This window comes from Dipodomys ordii, unplaced genomic scaffold, assembly GCF_000151885.1.
Source record: "Dipodomys ordii isolate 6190 unplaced genomic scaffold, Dord_2.0 Scaffold61, whole genome shotgun sequence".
NCBI classification, from domain to species: Eukaryota; Metazoa; Chordata; class Mammalia; order Rodentia; family Heteromyidae; genus Dipodomys; species Dipodomys ordii.
Window position 1 is genome coordinate 2,536,868 of NW_012267277.1, and position 22,915 is coordinate 2,559,782.

General features: G+C 39.5%; 1 protein-coding gene across 1 annotated transcript in view; it reads right to left on the reverse strand.

The window, feature by feature from the left end:
- Inadl (InaD-like (Drosophila)) overlaps positions 1–22,915 on the reverse strand; it is a 291,743-nt gene that overhangs the window by 213,699 nt on the left and 55,129 nt on the right. Inside the window, exon 15 of the mRNA XM_013022201.1 lies at positions 18,132–18,263. Within this exon, the coding sequence (XP_012877655.1) occupies positions 18,132–18,263 (132 nt within the window). The remainder of the gene's footprint in view (positions 1–18,131; positions 18,264–22,915) is intronic.

A 22,915-nucleotide genomic window follows, 5' to 3' on the forward strand; every position in this document is an offset into this window, starting at 1 on the left:
ACACGCACACACACAATCAAACTATTATTAAAACTCAATCTTAGAGAGGGGAGGGGTTTTCCTATGTTGCTCCTATTGTTAAATCATGTGCACACTGTTCCACAAAAGCAAGTCTTAGCAATTAGCTCCTATTAAGCCCTTCCTTAAACCAGAGAAGTTAAACTGCCAACTTCTGTGTTAGCTGCCCTTTCCCTTTCCTCTCCTCGCTACCCATCACTTTATCTTCCCTCCTCTCATCCCTTCCTTTCCCCACCTCCTTCTCCCTTTCCCTTTCCTTCCTCCCTCTCTCACTTCCCTTTTTCTCTCCTTCCTTCTCCCTCTCCCTCCCCCTCCTTCTCCCTTTCTTGCTTGCTCAAGACTAGCACTCTACTGCTTTGAGCCACAGCTCCACTTCAGGTTTTCTGTGTTAAACTGGAGATAAGAGTCTTAACAGCCTTTCCTGCCCAGGCTGACTGAACTTTGATCCTCAGATCTCAGCATCCTGAGTAGCTAATATTATAGGCACGAGCCACCAGTGTCCAGCTTCTCTTTTCTTTGTGAAGACAAGGTTTCACTACTAGCTCAGGCTAGTCAAAACTCATGACCCTGCTGCCTCAGACTCTGAAGTGCTAGGATTCTAGGCATGCACCATCATGCCTGGCTTTTGAAGTTTTCCTTCTGATCCAGTGTTCTATATCTCTTGTGTTCCAGATATCATAGCTCACTTTCAAAGTTGTACACACAATTTTAACCAAATATATCATATTGAAGCCAACAAACACTGCACAGCTACTTTCTTGGGGGGAAAAAAAAAGCCTTCAAACAGCTTTGCTTCGCTTAGCTAACCTTGCCTTTCTCCCTAAGTTAAGAGATCCTTGGTCATTTTCTTATATGCTCTAGTATTTTACTCCATATATTTATGGAGAGAATTAAAAGCAAAAAAAAAAATAGTCCAGGGAACTCACTAATAAAGTATGCAGTGTTAAAGTATAATTACACCAATATTTTCAAGTAGAGGGAGCTATTGCCTAGGAAGAGAAGAGAAGGGACATGGAAAGTCAGTTGGTATATCAGCGGGCAATCAGCACAGGAATATAAAAGAGCTGTCTATTCTGTCACCAGTAACCATGAATCACAACACACTTTCTATGCTGAAATATGAAACCATTACATTTTAAGTTTGACACACTAATAAATAAGCTGTACAATTATGTCCTTCATTTAGGATGTCAGTTTTTGATGAAAGGCTTTTTTATTGAGGAGGAAGGCAAACTACATTATAGCTCACTCCTCTCATGAAACACACAGAAAGCAGCTAGCATTACTTTGTATGAATAATTACCAAAGTTTCTCAGAGAAAAACTGCAACAGTAAAATACCAACGGCAAATAAATGATTTGCCTAAGCTGGCTGTGAGCAATCTCTAGTTTTACAGAACACTGAATCAAAATGAACTATTTTTTAACCCAAATAGATGAATACATTTCCAAAATGTATACAATGTACATTGAAGTATAATTACCTACACTTTCCAAAATTCATTTGAAAATGTACTAATACATTTTCAACAGAAATGATCATTAGAAAGAATTATAGAATTATGATGATTCACCAGGGGCTGGGAAGGTGGCTCAATGGTAGAGTGCTTGCCTTGCATACATGAGGCTCTGGGTTCGATTCCTCAGTACCATATAAGCAGAAAAACTGGAAATGGCATTGTGACTCAAGTGGTAAAGTGTTAGCTTTGAGCTGAAGAGCTGAGGGACAGTGCCCAGGCCCAGAGTTCAGGCCCCACAACCGACCAAAAAAAAAAAAAAAGATAATGATGATTTACCAGGAAATAATGGAACTAGATCTACTCTAGAAAGATGAATAGATTTTATTTATTATAGAAAAGTCTTGGTGAGAACTATTTACACAAAGAACTGAGTTGGGTTTTTTTTTGGGGGGGGTCTCAAACTATATAAAGCCATTCTTGCTTATTAAACTTTATTCAGTTCTAGACCTCTAATTATTCTAAGCACTAAAGCAAATATACCATCCCTTTTCTTGGGGGAGAAAACCCCAAGACAGCTTCTTTGTCATCTAAAGGAAAGAAAAAAATAAACCACCCATTTCTGGAGAGGCTCCATTATTTATAATGATTATTTTATTTCCTATGATGACTTTTCTGACTGTGATTTCTCACACAGCTGAAGTCCTTTAATGAGCAAGGCATTTTCTCTCCTGACCATCACAGGTAGAAGCTGCCTTTGGAACAATAGCACCCTACCAGGATGGCTGCTATTCTAGAGGCCTTGCTGCATGCAAAATTACTCTAAGACCAACCTGACTCAGCTGCTTCTAGTCAGAAAGCTTCATTTTATAAAATACAATCCATTGTACCACAGGCATGGCATAAAGAACAAAAAGTTATAGATATTTCTCAAGACCCTTGCCCGACCTTGAGTCTCTGCAAGTGAATTTTTAAATTAAAGTCCCTTTCATATTTGATCACCTGTTATCACAAGCTAAAAAAACTCTCATTTTTCTCCTTTTGATAATGAACATTGTGTGAAGATTCAAATGTTGCTTTCTGCTAAATTGTCAATAGAGGGCACTAAAGCCCAATCACAGAATGTGAGACATACCTTACCAGTCTCTCCCCTAGGAACTTTTCCCCTCTTTATTCAAAAGCTCTAGCAGTGTCCCATATGGTTGCTTCTTTTGAAAGAACTTGCAACTTGTGAAAGATGCTCCCTATAGCTCATAAAAATATTATCAAACCTCTCCAATCAATAAGGATCAAGAAACTTCAATCTGTATACCAAAACAGAAGACAGAAGAGGAGAGAAAAGAGAAAATTAAACAACCAAAACACATGTGATTACTACCAGAGCTAGGATTTAAACCAGCCAGTTAAATTCCATCCATTAAGCAATACTACCTCCCTACTTGCCAATAAATTTTTGCTAAATGAACACAGGGTGAATGAATGCCAACATTTATCACCTCTCAATCTAAACTGCATCCTTTAAGTGTTAAAGGCCTATGTTCCTTAGCCCAGAGGATGAAAGCCAGAGCAAGGATGTGAAGCACGTGTGCACATACAGGTATATCATGGGCTTCTTTGCCAATTTTAATGTATACTACTTTCTCGAGAATCCATCTGTTTGGTGAGCACAAGAACACCTTTATATGAACAGATGCAAACATGTGACAATCATTATGCCCAAATGGATGCAATTCAAAGTTTCTGAAGTGTCTATAAAATGAATATTTGTGTCTGTTCCCAGAGATCAAAGAGAAAGCAGATTTCCCATAAACTCAGGCAGAGTGCAGGGGCGTCGCTTTCGGCAGGATGGTGATGCCACTAAAATGTCAACCACACACATCAACTACATGTGCAGGGCTTTAACCATGACTGCTCCAACACGTGACAAGAAACGCAAGCAAGGCATGCAGGAGGCAAAGTCACTAGAAAAGCACGAAATAGAGACCACCCAGCGGAAAGGACAAGAGATAGACCCCAGTCTACTTCATATGAAAATCTGTCTACAAATCCTTTTACCTTTGATATTTTGGGCACTTATGATCAACTGACAATATTAAGATAAGAAGTTGGCCCAAGTCTACATGTGAGAGGAAATATGGTTAATTTATATGTCTTACTTGTAAAGCATCAGCGTTCCATGCTGTGTGGTTTAGTAGCTCAATGCACCAGCACACCTGCTCTGCAGCTGTGGCACAAAGCGCTTCACCAACAAGGAAATTATTCCAGGCAGATATGGCAAAGCCATGTCAATAGACTGATACAGAAAGTACTCCACAAATGGAAAGAAATGACCTACCAGCCAGTGAACTCAGGTTACAGCACATATACCACAGAATCAGGCTCAAGGCTTCAGTTCATGGCTATTGCCTGCCTGCCTGCCTGCCTTCCTTTCTTCCTCCGTCCCTCCCTCCCTCCCTCCCTTCCTTCTTTCTTTCCCTTCCTTCTCTTTCTTTCTCTCTTTTCTTTTTTAAGGTGCCAGGACTAGGACTTTAGCTTAGGACTTCAAGTTCCCTAACCTTTCTGTTTAAGGCTGTTGCTCTACCATTTAGGCCACACCTCCACTTTTGGCTTTTTTGCCAGTTCATTGAAGATAAAAGTTTCATGAACTTTACTGCCTGGACTGAGTCCAAATCACAATCCTCAGCTCTCAGCCTCCTGAGTAGCTAAGATTACAGGCATGAGCCAACACTACCTGGCTCTTTTTAAACAAATCTAAAACCATCTTTTTCTCCCTGTTACCATTTTCAGAGAGTAAGGAAAACACGTCAAGTACTATTTGCTGAAACTGAAAAACACTAGAGTAGTGCTGATTTAAGATAGTGGTTGTAATTAATTATTTCAAAAGAGCTTCTTCTGATTTGGCCAATAAGCTAAGCAGTTATTTTTAGAAAAGACAAATAAATTTACTGTGAATGCAATAACTAAATGATTCTAATGAACAACAAGCAAATTTTTAACTAGACTGACTCTCAACCCATTAACTTTATTTTATAATAGAATAAAGCATTGCACTAATCACACCAATTACCACACCACCATGATATTCAAAGTATGTATGTACAGAATACAATTCAGTGCACTCGAAGTTGACTGTACTTATACAACCCCTTCTTCCTTGTGATACTGCTTCCACTGGATAGGAAGAATAATTTTTCTACACATCACACATAGAACTCAACAGCCCTTGAGCAGCACAAAAAGTACAGCACACAAGGCAATTAAAAGTGCAATGGAAGAGAAGCATATAATATTAAGCTTACATATCATTTTACTCTGCATATCTAATATTTTAAAAATCTATTTTGAGCTGGGCATTAGTGGCTCATGCCTGTAATCCTACTTACTCTGCAGACTGAGATCTGAGGACCACAGTTCAAAGCCAGTCTGGGCAGAAGAGTCCATGAGATTCTTATCTCCAATCAACCACCAAAAAAGCCAGAAGTGGAGATGTGGCTCAAATGGTATAGTGCTAGCTTTAGCAAAAAAGCTAAAGGAAAGCACAAGGCCCTGAGTTCAAGCCCCAGTACTGCCTGCCTGCCCACCGCCCCCTCCACCCCCCCAAAAAAAACCCACTAGACTCAATAGTGTTGGGGTTTTTTATTCAATCATTTACAGATCAACTAATAATCCATGACATATAGCACATGACGTGAAGAATCAAGTTTGCTAACTTTAGATTATACAGGAAAAGCCCCAAAAGTCCAATCTCCTGGGAAACTCCAGACAAACCACTCATAGTTCAAAGCATTCACAGTTCACAGTTTCGTATTCTGGCAGCAAAAAATCACTACATCTTTTCAGAGCGCTGTCGCAGCAGGAAGAGTAAAGGTAAGGGATCAGAAGCTTCAAGGATAATAAAAGGCAAAGGCTAGAAGATGGCTCAACTGGTTTAGGGGCTGCCTATTAAGCATGGGACCATGAGTTCAAACCCTAGTACCACGAGAAAAAGCAGGGGATGGGGGAAGCTAACAAGAAGCAAAATCTTTAGAACTTTATTAAGTATGTCTATCAAAAAAGACAAATAACTAGAAATAACCACCATCTTCAATTAAGGCACAATTAGGGTCCAAACTGAATGTTCGTCCTTCTGGCCCTCTGGAGCTCAGCTCTACCACGTCCTACTCTAACAAGGGGATTGTGAACAAATTCTTAACCTCTCAGTACTGGTTTCCTCCTCAAGACACGAGGCTAAGCCCAGAATCTAGCCCTGGACTGTACAAAAGATGAAATCAGATAAAGTGCCCCAAAGACACAGGAAGCTGTTAGCATATTGTCATGTTTTCCAAATCAAGAATTAGAACATGCTAGGCATGTGGCTCACGCCTGTAATCCTAGCTACTCAGGAGGCTGACATGTGAAGATCACAGTTCAAAACCAGCCTGGGCAGGAAGGGCTGTGAGACTCTTGTCAGAGGTGGAACTGTGGTTCAAAGTGGTGGAGAACTAGCCCAGAGCACCAAAGCTCAGGGACAGTGCCCAGGCTCTGCACCAAGATAGATAGATAGATAGATAGATAGATAGATAGATAGATAGATAGACAGACAGACAGACAGACAGACAGACAGACAGACAGACAGACAGACAGACAGACAGACAGATAGATAATTAGAACATAAGGCTTCTCAGTGAATTTTTCACTAAAAGGAACAAAATTTAGACATTTAGAATTAGTTACTAAAGAATATAAAGAAACAAAATCAGCACTAACATCAATTCCATATCACTGCTATGTCTGGAAGGTCACTTGCTGCATCCACACAGTCCTCAATTCCTTTTGAGGCCTCTAGCTTCTGAGAAATAATCCTGTTAGACTCTTACTTCTATCACTGCTATAGCTGTAATGGATGGCACAGAATGGGACCCAATCCTGTTTGCTTTATTATAATTTAACTTTGTGCAACTGCTCCCTCCTGCTAATTGAATTTACAGTCTATCCACAAGAATGGGACTTTTGTCTAGTTCGTTCACTGGAGATCTCCCAAACCTATAGTATAACTGGCATAAGAATTCTCAATGAGCATATATCATATGTAACATCTATAAAGGGAGTATATTTTCTCACTAATCTAGTCTCTATATCAGCTCATAGTAAATGAACAAAAACATCTTTGGAGGAAAACAAATGACAGGTATAGCATACCTGTGCTGAAAATGTATTTAAAAATGTTTCTCATCATCATCATTTTTTTTCAGTAAAAATTGATTATTTTGTGCAGAGAAAAATACAGGCATTTATATGTATCTTCTTATTTAGACCTCATAACTTTACAATAGTATGTGATTTTTATTTTAGAGAATATTTTTAGCAAACTGAAAATAAGAAAAAACTAACATGTTTGCCGGGTGCCAGTGGCTCATGCCTATAATCCTAACTACTCAGGAAGCTGAGAGATGAGTATTACAATTTAAAATCAACCCAAGCAGACAAAATTAAGAGACCACAGTTCAAAGCTAGCCTGAGCAGGAAAGTCTGTGAGACACTTATCTCCAATGAACCACCAAAAACTGGAATTGGAGGTGAGGCTCAAGAGGTAGGGTGTCAGCTTTGAGCAAAAAGATTCAGGCCCTGAGTTCAAGCCCAGTACTGGCACATATAAACATACACACACACACACACACACACACACACACACACACACACACGCACGCACGCACGCACGCACGCACACACGCACGCACTATGAACACACACAAAGGAAAAGCAAAGAGAAAAGAAAAGGAAAAAGGAAAGGGAAATGGGGGGAGTAAGAGGAAAAGAACGAAAGAAAGGAAAGGAGGGAGGGAAGGAGAGAAAGAAAGAAAAGAAAAGAAAGGACTATGAGAAAGTATCATTCAGCTGACAGGCACTTGTTGCCTGCCCACTGTTCTGTTTTCCCCCCCATTAGATACAATCAGAATTTTTGCCCAATTCATATTCCAGAGCCATGAAATTCCCACAAAGTTCACCATCAAGCCTGACTTAAGATCTGCGAGGCCTCCTGCTAACTTCATGCCCTTGCAGCTGCCTCGCCAAGGCAAGCTTTTGATCTGTGCTATCTGGATTTCAAGCTGATATACACACAGCCTCTTTGATCTCTTATTAAGTGGCCTCGGGTCTCCTGAAGCCTTTCGTCTTGCTGCACGGAGGTCTTTGGAAGTCAGCCGTCATCCCAAACACCTGACAAAGTCCACGCACCAGGCGTGGGTTCCCTTCATTCACCCACTTTGCAGGCCTGAAAAGCAGTATTTAAGCCAGGAGAGAATTTCCCCAGTAGCCACAATCAATCCACTCTATGAACACACCACTAAGAATTATTTTCCAAATGAAGCAGCTTAAAATGATTTAAAGGATACAGAACGTTCCCATAGCGGGAAAGCAAGCAAATCCTCTGTGAAAAGAAATCTTCAGCCCAGTTGGCATTGGAGCTTATGGGACTTTGATGTTAATAAAAATAAATGTGGATAGGAGTCAGGAATAGGCAAAATGTAGTCTTTATCAGCTCCCCTAGGTCCTGTTAAGCAAAAATGACCTTTCAGTGCAGCTGTGTGGTTTGTTCAGCAGCAAGCAATACAACAGATGTACAAGAACATAAACACTATATAAGTAGCAAATTCACTGCACTTTGCTTACTACCAACATCAAACTTGGGTGCCACAGACTCAAAGAGTTCTTTTAAAAAGCCTCCAAACTGGGCACTGGTGACTTGTGGAGTCACTCAGGAGGCTGAAATCTGAGGATCACAGTTTGAAGCCAGCTTAGGCAGGAAAATCTGTGATACTCTGATCTCCAACTAACTACCAAAAAGCCAGAAGTGGAGCTGTAGCTCAAGTGGCAGAGCACCAGGCCTTAAGTGAAACAAAAGTAAGCAGGAGTGTGAGGCTCTGAATTCAAGATCCAGTACAGGCACAAAAACAAATAAGTCTACAAAAAGAACCAAATACTAAAGGCCACATTATAAGTCTTCTAACATGAGACTATAGAACTTGCAATATGTGATTACCCTCTATATTCTATTCTGGAAAAAAGTTTTATACTTGACTTTTTAAGGTTACTATTCTCTGGACTGCTGTGTATTAAAATAATGTCACAATCCATCAAATTCTGCATTCTGGGTTCTCAGCATTCACTCATCAATTAAGATGAATGTAAACACATCGACTTCTACAAGCTACTGACCCCTGCCAATGGATAGCAATATCTACTTAAAATCTCCCATCTCTTGACAAAAATTAAGTCCTAATACCTTCCTTCCAAAGCTCAATTTCCTCAATTCCCTGAAATATAACATTAAAACTGGTGGAAGAAATAAGACTTCTGAACACTAATATCAAAATGTGAATATAAATATTTTATAACCCCTTAGCTACATAGGCCACTAAATTAATTACTGCATATATAAAGTTGAAATTGACAGTTACATATTGCTATCACTTAATCTGTCCATATCATGGAAAACCATTAGTAAATCCATGAATTATACACTTGCTTACTCTATTTTTTCCAGGAGAATTATCTAAATGACAACATAAGAAAGTATCCATTTTAAGTGGGCTAAATATGTGTCTCACAGTTACAACCAAGAAATTCAGTAAAATGTACTAACATTTACACAATATATGCTCTTTTGATCAGTAATTCCACTTCTAGAAATTTATCACCAGATTTATTGCTACTGTTTTACAAAAATATATGACAAAGATCACTACGGCCTCATTTAAAATATATACCAATTGGGTACAGGAGGCTGATTAAATACATTATTGTACATCAGCAATAAAATATGATGCAGTTATTAAAAAGAACCAAGTAGCTCTATAAATACTGAAATGAACGAAGAGATATCAGAGAATAAAAGCAAAGTGGTTAAAGTGTGTATTTGTGTCAAAGTTAAAACATTGGGGGGCGGCAGGTGGGGAGGGAAGAGATAGTAGGGAAAAACAAAGGATGGGGTAGCAATGCTCGATAGGAAATGTACTCATTACCCATAACCCCTTTGCAAAGTATCTTTACAATAATAAAGAAGAAAAAAAACCTAAAACATTACAAAACAAAAACAAACCACTGCTTATAGAACCATGCATGTATAAAGTATTTCTGGGTGGAGAGACAAGTAAAAAGCTGTTTTTGATTTTTATCTGTAAAAGAGGGTAACATTGTCACTAGATGCTTTTATTTACCTTTGAACTTTTATGCGTGTATTACCAATTTTTAAAACATCTTTAGTAAGCCAGGCAGATTACAGGCTCAAGTCTGTAACCCTATGTAGTTAAGGAGGTAAAAATGAGAGGATCATGGTCAAGGCCACCCCAGGTAGAAAAGTTCAAGAGTCCATGGGGCATGCAGATACGGCACAAGTATAATGTCTGGGTGCCATAATGTACACTTGTCATCCAACTCCAAAAAGGGGCTAGAGGTACACCTCAAGTGGTAGAGTGCTTGCCCAAAAAGAGAACTGACACAATCCCTTCACAGAACTTTTTCTTTTGGTGCCTGTCATAGGGCTTGAACTCAGGACCTGTGTGCTGTCCCTTAGGATTTTTGCTCAAGGATAGCACTCTACCATTTGAGTCACAGCCCTATTTCTTGCTTTATTTGGTGGTTAATTGGAGATATGAGTGTCACATACTTTCTTGCTGTGCTGGCTTTGAACCCTCATCCTCAGATCTCAGCCTCTTGAGTAGCTCGCATTAGAAGCATGGGTTATTTAGCACTCAGCTTCACTATTTGTTTTAAATAAACCCTCGTTACCCTCTGGGCTTTCAAACAACTTTAAGCGTCACTAACAGTATTTATACCCTAGTCATTTCTCAATAACTGTGCTATCATGCTTTCTCTTTTTACTTCCTTCAATGTCTGAGACAAATGCAAAATCTTGCAAAAATACCTGTTTTTGGCAAAAGCTGAGTCTGTACATGAGGAAAAGAAATGAAGAACAAAATGTAGGAGGGAGGAGAATTATTGGTTAATAAATTGTACCTTCTAAATCACTGCAATTCAAAAGTACCAAGGTTGGCAATATCATGGCTAATGTTCAAAAATTGGCTAATGTCAAACATTTCCAGTGAATTATAATCATGTGGGGTTATTCAAAGTTCAACATAAATCAAAACACCAGAAAATATCCACTTGCCATGTTTAATTTATAAGGTCAAGTGAAGGTAAAATCCACATAGTTTAAAAGTTTTTCAAGGTTTCTGGTAGAAATTTAAGGAACTACTGACTCTTCAAACTACCTAATAATTGCTTCATTATTGAATGTTAATCTACAACAAATTACTCTGCACTAGTTTAGGATTCTTAAATTTGCAATTATTTTCTTCTGAAGCAATAAGTACTAGCTCTTGCACAATGCATCTGATCATACTATATTAATTAATTTTTAATACTTACTAAACTTTCATATAAACACTAAAAATGAGATTATTACCTAGCAGCTTAGTCTGTAAGATATGAAATTTTTTCCAAGCTGGAAAAATAGGGCCATCTCTTATAATAAATTCCATAAAAGGATGTTCTATAATAAGACACACATGGAAATACTATTCATAAAGAAAGAAGTAATACAGCAGTATGGTTAAAAACATTTAGATCTAGGGCTCCACTGCTTGAGTTCAAATATCCATTCTATCATATATATAACTAGTGAGAACTTACATTAGTGACTTAATTATTTTGTGCCTGTTTCCTCACTTCTAAAATGAGGACAAGAATAGTGCCTATAGCCTGGCACCATAGCCTTATACCTATAATCCTAGCTATTTAGGAGGCTGATATATGAGGACTATGGTGCCAAGCTCAGGAAGATCAATCCTAGAGACTCTACTCCAATTAACCAGCAAAAAGTCTGAAATAAAGGTGTGGCTCAAGAGCATTTAGCATGAGGCCCTGAGGTCAAGCCCCCGTATCAGCACATAAATGAATGAATAAATGAGTAAATTAATAAAAATAATGTCTACTTCATATGGTTCTCATGAGGAAACCATGCACCAACATTTAAAAGCAATGAGAACAAGGCCTAGCACATAATAAACACTCTACAAACATTACTTATTATTATTGTGTCTTTTCCTACTACTGCTATTATTACTAATGTAAATAATAATATTCCACAGAGATAATAACCCAAGAAAGGCATTATAAGTAAGTGGTAGAGAAGTAAAAAAAATAACTAAGGCACAATGTAGGAAGCTCAGCTAGGACCTAAAAAGAAATTATGCTATAAACAACCAAGATCAATAGAAAGCCCACAGATTGGGAGAAAATCTTCACTAGACATGCAACAAACAAGGGTCTCATATCTAAAATATACTTAGAACTCAAAAAATTAAATCCCCAGCCGGGCGCTGGTGGCTCACGCCTGTAATCCTAGCTACTCAGGAGGCTGAGATCTGAGGATCGCGGTTCAAAGCCAGCCCGGGCAGGAAAGACCGTGAGACTCCTATCTCCAATATACCACCAGAAAACTGGAAGTGGCGCTGTAGCTCAAGTGGTAGAGCGCTCGCCTTGAGCTGAAGAGCTGAGGGACAGCACCCAGGCCCAGAGTTCAAGCCCCACGACCGACAAAAAAAAAATTAAATCCCCCAACAACAAAACCTCAAAGAAACAACCACCCAATTAATAAGTGGCTAAAGACTTAAAGAGAAGACTTATCTGAAGAGGAAATAAGAATGGCCAATAGACACATGAAGAAATGCTCAACTTCTTTAGCCATAAAAGAAATGCAAATCAAAACAACATTGAGATTCTACCTCACCCCAGTTAGAATGGCTATAATCAAGAAATCTAATAACAACAGATGCTGGAGGGGATGTGGCCAAAAGGGAACCCTACTGCATTGTTAGTGGGAATGTAAACTTGTTCAGTAGCTTTGGAAAGTAATATGGAGGTTCCTCAAAAGACTCCACATAGAGCTCCCCTATGACCCAGCAATCCCACTTTTGGGCACTTACCCAAACAATCACAAATAAGGTCATACTAAAGCTACCAGCACAACTATGTTTATTGCAGCATTATTTACCATAGCTAAGATATGGAACCAACCCAGATGCCCCTCAGTAGATGAATGAATCAAGAAAAGGTGGTATATACACAATGAAATTCTATGCCTCCATCAGAAAGAATGACACTGTACCATTCGTTAGGAAATGGAAAGACTTGGAAAAAATTATATTAAGTGAAGTAAGCCAGACTCAAAGAAACATAAGTCCCATGGCTTTCCTTATCTGCAATAACTAGTATATGTCTAGGACACGTTGAAGAGGTCAAAAGCTATGTACATATGACCATATAACCTGATACTAAGCAAAATGAACCCCAAGATAGGGACACAAGAGATTTTATCTTGGTTGCTGTTCTTTTTAATGTACTTATAATGTACTATGTGATTTTTTTTTGTTTCTTTGTATGTTCTTCCCCCATGGTACAACCCCTGTTGTCACTGTATTTGATTCTGGTATCCTGCATCTTGTATATATATTTTTCTAATTTGGGGAGGGGAAGGGAAATAATAAAATGCTGAAATAAGGATACAGGATGACCCATTGTAACAATGAGATGTACAAGACAGTATGTTGAAAATTAATTTTACAACTTTGTGGGGATTTGGGGAGGAAAGGGATGGTCAGGGAAAAATAAAGGAGGGTGCAACAATGCTCCATAGGAAATGGACTCATTACCTTGCTCATGTATCTGTTACCTCTCTGTACAGTATCTTTAAAATAAAAAATATATATTAAAAAAAGAAATTATGCTATAAAAACTTGGAAGTGGTGCTGTGGCTCAAGTGGTACAATGTGTACCTTGAAGAGCTCAGGGACAGCACCCAGACCCAGAGTTCAAGCCCCATGACTGACAAAAACAAAGCAAAACAAAACCCAACAACAAATTCATGCTGGGTACAGGTGGCTCATGCCTGTAATTGTAGCTACTCAGGAGGCTGAAATCTAAGGATTACAATCCAAAGGCAGCCTGAGCAGGAAAATCTGAGATTCTGATCTCAAGTAATCACCCAAAAACCAGAAGTGGAGCTGTGGCTCAAAGTGGTAGAGTGCTAGCCTTGCACAAAGAAGCCAGAAAGCTCAGGGACAGTGCATTTGGCCTTGGGTTCAAGCCCAACGACAAAAACAAACAAAAAAACCAACTTTTGGCAAATTTCTGAAGAGCTTTGATGCTTAGTAATTAACAGTCAAACTATAATATTCATGTTCCTGACAAGTTACACACAGTATTATTTTCCACGCGCAGTCCTATAGACCTCAAAGTTACACAGATGCCAGTAGATTCTGTAACAGCATGCACACATGGGGCAGGATTTTAGAGGAAAACTTTAACCTGCATTTTATGTGTTGTCTGATCCATTGTTTTCTATCTTTTTCCCTTTCTCTATCTTATTTCCAATGCCTTTCACGGAAATGAATGTCCATGCTTTATTATTTGGTCATATGACTGATTTCTAGAACTCTGTATCAGACTCAGCATTTTTATTTCAGGGAGAAGAGCTTGATGCTTTGCCTCATTCAGCTCCACAACTCAACTTACTGCCTGTTCGGACAGCTGCCACGCCATTGTTCCACAGCCCAGCTCAGCATCCTTTATCTGCCCACTCACATTTTCCTAAAGCTCAGCTTCATTTATATCACAAGCAAACTTCTGGTCAATAAATCACAATATTGCTCAAGACTTGGTGAGCCACACCTCACTTCCAGTGTTTTGTTGGTTAACTGAAAGTAATTTTTTTTTTCTTTGTCGGTCCTGGGGCTTGAACTCTGGGCCTGGGCACTGTCCCTCAGCTCTTCAGCTCAAGGCCAGCGCTCAACCACTTCAGCTATAGCGCCACTTCCAGTTTTCTAGTGGTTTATTAGAGATAGGAGTCTCACAGTCTTTCCTGCCCGGGCTGGCTTTGAACCGCGATCCTCAGATCTCAGCCTCCTGAGTAGCTAGGATTACAGGCGTAAGCCACCAGCGCCCGGCTTGCAGGTAAGAATTTTATGGAGGGTTGGGAAGGTGGCTCAGTGGTAGAATGCTTGCCTTGTATGCATGAGGCCCTGGGTTTGATTCCTCAGCACCACATAAGCAGAAAAAGCTGGAAGTGGAGCTATGGCTCAAGCGCTAGCCTTGAGCTGAAGAGCTGAGGGACATTACTCAGGCCCAGAGTTTAGGCCTCATGACCGACAAAAAAAAAAAGAATTTCATGGATTTTTCTGCCCAGGCTAGCTTTGAACTGGGATCCTCAGATTTCCTGAGGATCTCCTGGTGGCATGAGCCACCAGCACTTTGCTTTAAAATCCAATGTCTTCATAGCCTACTAATGTAGGTCCCATACACCTAGATGCTCTTCCTCTCTAGTGCTTTCTCTCTATGGCTAAAATGTTTCTACAGTAACTTTTCTTCATTTTTTTAAGTCTAAGTTATTTTACTTATATATAATGTTGCTGGAATGCAGGCGTCATTGACATCGTTTTTATACTGTGGGCTGGGAATCGAACCCAGGGCCCTGAACATAATGGGGAAGCACTCTATCACAGGACTCCTTATTCCAAATATGCTGAGCTTGGCAGACAGGAATCTGCCTTGGCCCTATTCAGCCACCTAATAAATCCACAGAGGATGTTCTGAGTGCGGTAATAGCCAGGAATGTGGCCTTTCATGGCTTTCGCTAAACCTTTGCCTCGCCTTGCAAAAAACAGTTTTGAACTTCAGAATTTATTGCCTAATTATACAATGCATGGTATAATCACTTAATTAACCTGCCCCAAACCAAATTTAAAATTGTGTTCACCTGTCAGCTAAATGTCAGCATAAGTAACAATTTTATATACCACTGACAAATGGTATAGAATTGCACTCTGAGTGTGCTGAAAATTAAAAATTTAAAAAATCCAGTTTAGGAATGTTTTCTTCTTGCCATGTTTAGCTACAGACTAAATAAGCTGAGTCCTTTCGTCTGAAGTATGTTTCTATCATTTCTCTCTGAGAAATACAAAGGCAAAGGAGAACATGGCACTTTATTGAAGCAGGATTTACTTTGCACAGTTTAGCAGAACTGAATGTCTGCATGTGCGCAGATGAGGAGAAGGAATATGAGGAGAAAAAAAAGTTCTGCCTTTTTAAAATAAAAATAAAACCCTAAAGAATAAAGTTAGAATGCATACCTATGCCATGAAGAAAAAAAAATCCATATTAAAACTGACTATAGGGGGCTGGGAAGGTGGCTCAGTGGTAGAGTGTTTGCCTCACATGCATGAGGCCCTGGGTTGAATTCCTCAGCACCATATAAACAGAAAAAGCCGGAAGTGGCACTATGGCTCAAGTGATAAAGCACTTGCCTTGAGCTGAAGAGCTCAGGGGCAGCGCCCAGACCCAGAGTTCAAGCCCCATGACTGACAAAAACAAAAACAAAACAAAACAAAAATAACCCTGACTATAATTCAGGAGGCAGAGATCCAGAGGATTGTAGTTTGAAACTGCTCTGGGCAAAATGTTAGTAAGACCCCATCTCAGACAACAGGTGAATGGGTGCATGCCAATAATCTCAGCAAGAGGGGAGACATCAGTCTGGTGGCAGTTCCAGGCCAATAGGTGAGACCATACCCAAAAAATAGTGATGCAAGTGATGCAGCACCAGACTGGTAAGCTTGAGACCCCAAGTTCAACTCCCAGTACAATCAAAACAGAATATACATTTTAAAAAAGGACAAAGCTCAGAACAGGTAAGAGGGATGGTTTTATCACCCAAGAATTAAACTGCTAAGGACTGTCAAGTTTTTCTACCTTCGATTAAAGTTTTATTAATTTTTTTAAGGTCTGAAATCTTTTTCTGTTTTAACATATACAACACTCAAAATAGAAAACTTAGACTGGAATGTGGCTCATTAGATCTGCCTTGCATGTGGGAGGGTCTGGATTAGACCTGTAGCACTGCTAAATAATTAAATAATAAATAAGTAGCAAATAATGCCATTTAGAAGAATAATTAGGACATAAATGCTCATTCTATAAGAATGCAAATGCATACCAGTCCAGGTTACAATGGATAAGTAGCTGGACATCTAGACCACAACTGAAATGTGTTTTCTAAGTGAAAATCTAATTACCAAAATAGTTAGCAAATTCTTATTCTTTTCATTTGATCCTATTAAATTCTGGCTCACCTAGACTTTGCTCAGTCATTCTGGATGTTCATTAACTGCCTAGGGTGGGCTGTAGCAGTGAAGGAAAGAGTTTGTCTTGTCATTATATGAACCAACACATCAACTTCCACAATCTAAAATTACTGCTATTTCTTGATGGCAATATTTGCCCAAAATTTTGCAATGAACAAACCAGTAGATAGATAGATAAGATAGATAAGATAGGTAGATAGATGATAGATTAGATAGATAGATAGATAGATAGATAGATAGATAGATAGATAGATAGATAGATAGATAGATAGATAGATAGATAGATGATAGATACATATCCTAGGGTGACCTTTCGTATCCCCCTCCTCCCACTATGACACTATAAATATACTAATACATATATGGTCAGGTGTGGTGGATCATGCTTATAATCTCAGCACAAAGGAAGTTGAGGTAGGAGGATTTCCACTTCAAGAACAGGCTCTGCTACATAAGGAATTCTCAGCCAGCCTGGGCTACCTACCATGAACCTACCTCAAACAACATAATAGATGTTGGGAACGGATGCTAATGTGTGCAGGATCTCTTGCTGGCATGTTGACTATGTCCTAAAGTTCATAGTGACTATTCTAAAACAATCCAAGTGAATGTCTTAAGTAGGTGAATTTTATAAGGTATGTGAAATATCTCAATAAAGCTGGGAGAGCCAGGAGCTGGTAGCTCATGCCTATAATACTAGATACTCAGGAGGCTGAAATCTGAGGATCACAGTTTAAAGCCAGCCCAGGCAGGAAAGTCTGGGAGACTCTTATTTCCGATTAAACACCAGAAAACAAGAAGTGGTGCTGTGACTCAAGTGACAGAATGCTAGCCTTGAGCTGAAAAGCTGAGGGACAGCGCCAGGCCCAGAGTTCAGGCCCCACAACCAAAAAAAAGCTGGGAGATACTCTATTTTTAAAGTTCATCAATGATAAGAAACATATAATTTTTAAAAGTAGTAAATAAAAAGTTAATCAGGTGGGATGCCAGTAGCTCACACTTACAATCTTAGCTATTCAGGAGGCTGAAATTTAAGGATTGTGGGTTCAAAGGCAGCCCAGGCAAACAAATCTGAGAGACTCATCTCCAATTAAGGAGCAAAAAGCTGGAAGTGGAGGTGTGCCTCAAGTGGTAGAGCACCTGCTACAAGTGAAAAAGCAAGAGAATGAGGTTCTGGCAAACACACACAGACACATACACAGACATACAGACACAAGTACATCAAGGATTAGTCTCCAGAAGCATCATGGGTATAATAGTACCTCTATCAGCTACCATTGTGTTCACTAGAAAGTCACTAATTGTAAAGCCAACAATGAAGGTCCAACAGCCCTGATTTGAGACTCAAGTTTTACTTGAGCCAATGGATGCTTTAAACAAGGACTGCTTCACATAACTTTAGCATAAACCAATCACTCTAAAAACAAAGATCACAAGACAGAACTGAACCAAAGCCTTGTAGGGGTTCTGCCTTGTACCTGATAATCCAAAATGCTAAACCCCAAGCCTTTGTGATCTTTCTCTAGCTCAACAATCTTGACTTCAGGAGACCAGAGGGCTAATTCTCCATCATCATCTTCTTCAGCATTGACATCGGTGACTGGATCAGCCTGAAACAACAAAGACAAATGCTTCAAAACAGTTGCTTTCTGTTCTGAAGAGACTGAACGAGACGAGACTCCCCCAGCATCATTCCAAACTGGACATCTCTCCGGCATGCATAGATTTCTGGCTGATCTTTTTCAAAGGGGCATGCATGCACTGGGACAAGAGCTTCAGAAAAACCACAAGTATGCATACACATTTCTTTTTTTTAAAATGCCACATACATGCTTCATTGGAACTGTGAACACTAACCTCTTATACTTCAATGAGTGCTGTCATCCCATTAAAAGCATAAAAGGAAAAACACTCAATCTCAGTAAAAACATTACACAACACAGTAGCAGATACGATATTTAAATAGCAATACCTGGATTTGTAATAAGAGGATGAGACAGAGAGGACCACACAGAGGCAGCCAATATAGGAGACAGAGAAACCACTTCTTTTTGTCTCCCAAAAGTTTTCAATAAAAACTTTACAAGAAAACTAAAGTTAAAAAAAAAAAGCCAAATCCTTGGGCATTGTGTAATCCTAAAAGCAGGTTTAAAAAAAAAAATCACTAGTTTCAAACAATGAAAATGTGATCTTCAAAGGACAGGCCAGCCTGAGGGCCTTGCACATGGGTCCTTCATTCTTTTCCTGGCTTGGCTCCCCAAGTCCCCATGTTACAGCCCTGGTCCTTTAGGGAGGTCCCTCACTGCACACGAATTCCAAGAGGCTCAAAGACACAGCCTTATAAGTCCTGTTGACAGAAGGACAAGGGCTGCTTAAAGTCTCCTGTTTAACTAGGCACTCAGGGTTCATGACTATAATCAGAAGGCTGAGATCTGAGGTTGGTAGTTCAAAGCCAGCCAGGGCAGAAAAGCCCAGGCAACTCTAATCTCCAATTAACAAACAAAGTGGCAACACGAGAGCAGATGGCTCAAGTGGTAAAGAGCCAGCCTTGAGTAGAAAAGCTAAGAAACAGCCATCAGGGGTCCTGAGTTCCAACCCCAGTACTGGCATAGAAATAAGTAAATTCTTCTGTTCTTATACTATTTATAGCACTGTCTTTTTTTTTAATCTACTTTATCTCCCCTACAAATTTTCTGGAGCTCCAGTATGATCTTTCTTTCTTTGCTCTAGGAACTCATAAAATGTGATGCACTAAGGCTAGGATGGGAACTATAAAGACTACTTTGCCATAGTATACACTCAGACCCTCTACTTCCTGCCTCACATAGACACTTAATAAATAGTACATTAATCACTCATCTTCTTTTGAGTTGGTATCTCCTAAAACTCCTTCTTAATAAAACTCCAGACTAAATAACAGTGTGTGTGTGTGTGTGTGTGTGCGCGCGCGCACGCGCCTGACCTAGGGCTTGAACTCAGGGCCTGGGCATTGTCCCTGAGTTTAGTTACTTAGAGCTCTACCATTTAAGTCACAGCTCTACTTCAGGCTTTTTAGTGGTTAATTGGAGATAAGTGTCTCATGGACTTACCTGACTAGACTGGCTTCGAACCATGATCCTTAGATCTCAACCTTGTGAGTAATTAGGATTACAGATATACACCACTGGCACCCATCTTAAATAACAATGTGTATGTGTGTATGCACACACATGCGCCCACATGCCAGTCCTGAGACCTGAACTTGGGACCTGGATGCAATCTCTGAGCTTTTTTGCTTAAGGTTGGCACTCAACCACAGTCCCACTTCTCGCTTTTTTGGTAGTTAATTGGAGATAAGAGTCTTATGAACTTTCCTGCCTGGATTGGCTTGGAACTGTAATCCTCAGATCTCAGCCTCTTGAGAAGCTAGGATTACAGGCATACGCCACCAGCACCTACTTCCTAAATAACAATTTTTAAATGCAGTTGTTTTTTATTTTTTTTTATTGTGATTAAGTGATTACATAATTTCCCAAATTTCACAGTATTGTGGGATAGTGATGCTCAGTTAAAGTCACAAACACATTCTAACTTTCCTGGAGCAAACTGTCTATCACGGTCTATAACATTTATGAGTTCTATGAGCTTTGCGATACAGTTATTTCTTCCACATTGGGTGGTATATACATTTATTTTGTTTTGCATAGCATCATCTGTTCCCTCTTTCCCATTTGTTCCATCCCTCCCATCGCTGCCATTAAGTTGCTTAGTTCATTTTGGTCAATGTCCTGTGCAGCTAATGGGTCCCACTGTTGTATGTTTTTCCCTGATTCGCTCTAGTTCTGTGTCGTCTTCCTGGTTCCCCTCCGGTGTACACATATATACCATACATGTGATCAGCAGCATGTGCAGCTGTTTTTTTAAAAAAAATCTTGTTCCTGTACCCTTAACTCTTTTTATTCCCCCTTTGGGTACTAGGGCTTTTAGGACTTAAACTCAGGCTAAGGGCACTCTCTCCCTTAGCTATTTTTGCTCAAGGCTGACATTTTATCACTTTAGTCACACTTCTACTTTGTGCTTTTTGCTAGTTTATTGGAAATAAGAGTCTCATGTATTTTTCTGAACAGGCCGACTTTGATCTGTGATCCTCAGATCTCAGCCTCCTGAGTACTTAGGATTACAGGTGTGAACCACCAGCACCTAGCTAAGAGCAGCTTTCTTTCTTTCTTTCTTTGTCAGTTGTGAGGCTTGAACTCAGGACCTGGACGCTGTACCTGGGTCTCTTTGTGCTCAAGGCTAGCACTCTACCACTTGAGCCACAGTGTCACTTCCAAAAGCAGATTTCTTAAAACATAAGATTATCTCAGTGAATAAAATTATAGTTCAACAATCCCTTATATATAATTTTGAGTCACCTGTAAAAGAAAACCAACAAAGTGAAATCAAAATGAGTACGCAGGGAGAAGACTCTAAATTTGGAAGACTAAGGCACAAAAACTTCTTCAAAGTTAAGGCTGGTACACATTTCAAACTCTTTTTTTTTTTTTTTGGTCAGTTGTGGGGCTTGAACTCTGGGCTTGGGCGCTGTCCCTGCGTTCTTTAGCTGAAGGTGAGCACTCTACCGCTTGAGCCACAGCACCACTTCCACCTTTCAAACCTTTGTTGTAAGACATGGGAGATCAACTTCCAGTCCACAATGGATTGAATCTCAATATAGAAATAATTTCTTAGTTTCTGAATTACAAAATCTGAAATTAGTGGGAACGTTCTGGATCAATAGGCTCTATTTCAGACTGGCATGAGGAAGTAGATACTTAGAAAGAAAACAATTATATCTTCAACAAAAAGTAACCAGCAAGAAGCTATAAATGGAGGCATGGCTCAAGTATTATTAGTACACCAGCCACAGGTAAAAAGACTAAAAGCATGAAGTCCAGACTTTGAGCCCTAGTACAGTACTGTCATACAAAGTTAATTCTAGTGGCTAACACATGATCTGGGGCATTTAATACCCTCACTGATTAATGAGTATTAGAATTTTGGCTGAGCCACCTAGCCAGTTATACTTGAAGAACGTAAGAAGGTATCAGAATAAGTAGAAAAAAGACAAAGCTAGAAAACACAACCAGGATTTTAAGAAGCCACATAAAGGGCTGGGAATGTGGCTTAGTGGTAGAGTGCTTGCCTAGCACTCAGTACCACATACACAGAAAAAGCCGGAAGTGGTGCTGGGGCTCAAATGGTAGAGTGCTAGCCTTGAGCAAGAGAAGCTCAGGGACAGTGCCCAGGCCCTGAGTTCAAGCCCCATGACTGGAAAAAATAAATAAATAAAAGAAGAAGCCACATAAAATTACAAAACACAAGTTTATAGAAATTTCAGGGCATCCCAGGTGCATAAGTTTATGTTTCGACGTGAAATATATCACCTTGATATAATCAATTCTGCATAACTCTTGTATTTACAGAATGGAAAGCAATCAACTAATGGGTGGAACTAGGCTGACATTTGGCATAATTTAAGCTGTCGTTCAGCCATTGTGGTAAAGTATGATGGATGGGAGCACTGTCAGCAAGCTGGCTTGTTGATTTACACACCCTCATGGATTAAAGGCACTTCTATCAGTCTTCAGAGAGAAGCCACCACCCACATTTCACTTCAGTAAAAAAATGGCAAAGTAATGACACATTCCTTACCTTGATATTTAAATATATAAATATAAATATATATTAACAAAAGATAAGACATTTAAAGAAGACTGTCAAGCAATATTTAGAAATGTATTAGGTCTTCTTATGGGGTAATGGGTAGTCTTGAGATAGGGTCTCAGTATATACTCAGGCTAACCTGGAACTCACTATATAGTCAAGGTTGGCCTCTAATTTGCAATCCTCCTGTCTGTACCTCTCAAGTGTTGGCATCACAGTTGTGTATTACCCAGCCTGGCACTAAGCTTCTCTTTTACGCTTACTAAAGAGCAAAATCAAGATGTGATGGAAAATGATTTTCAAGATGGCCTCTACCCACAAGGAACCGACAGTATTCTAGAAAACTCAACATTAAAACACACTAAAGCATTTATGAAATAACGTAGTACTGGAGTCTTGCATAATCTGAGAAATCAGAAATCAAAGAAGAGTGAACAGGAGGAGACATGGACAGCCACAAAAGTTTAAAAAGGTTAAATAGTAGAGGTGGGATGATGATCTACCTATCTAAAGTGGTATGAATGGACTTAAAACCCAAGGGTCTGGAAAAAGAAGAAAGCAACATAAAAGATGAGGT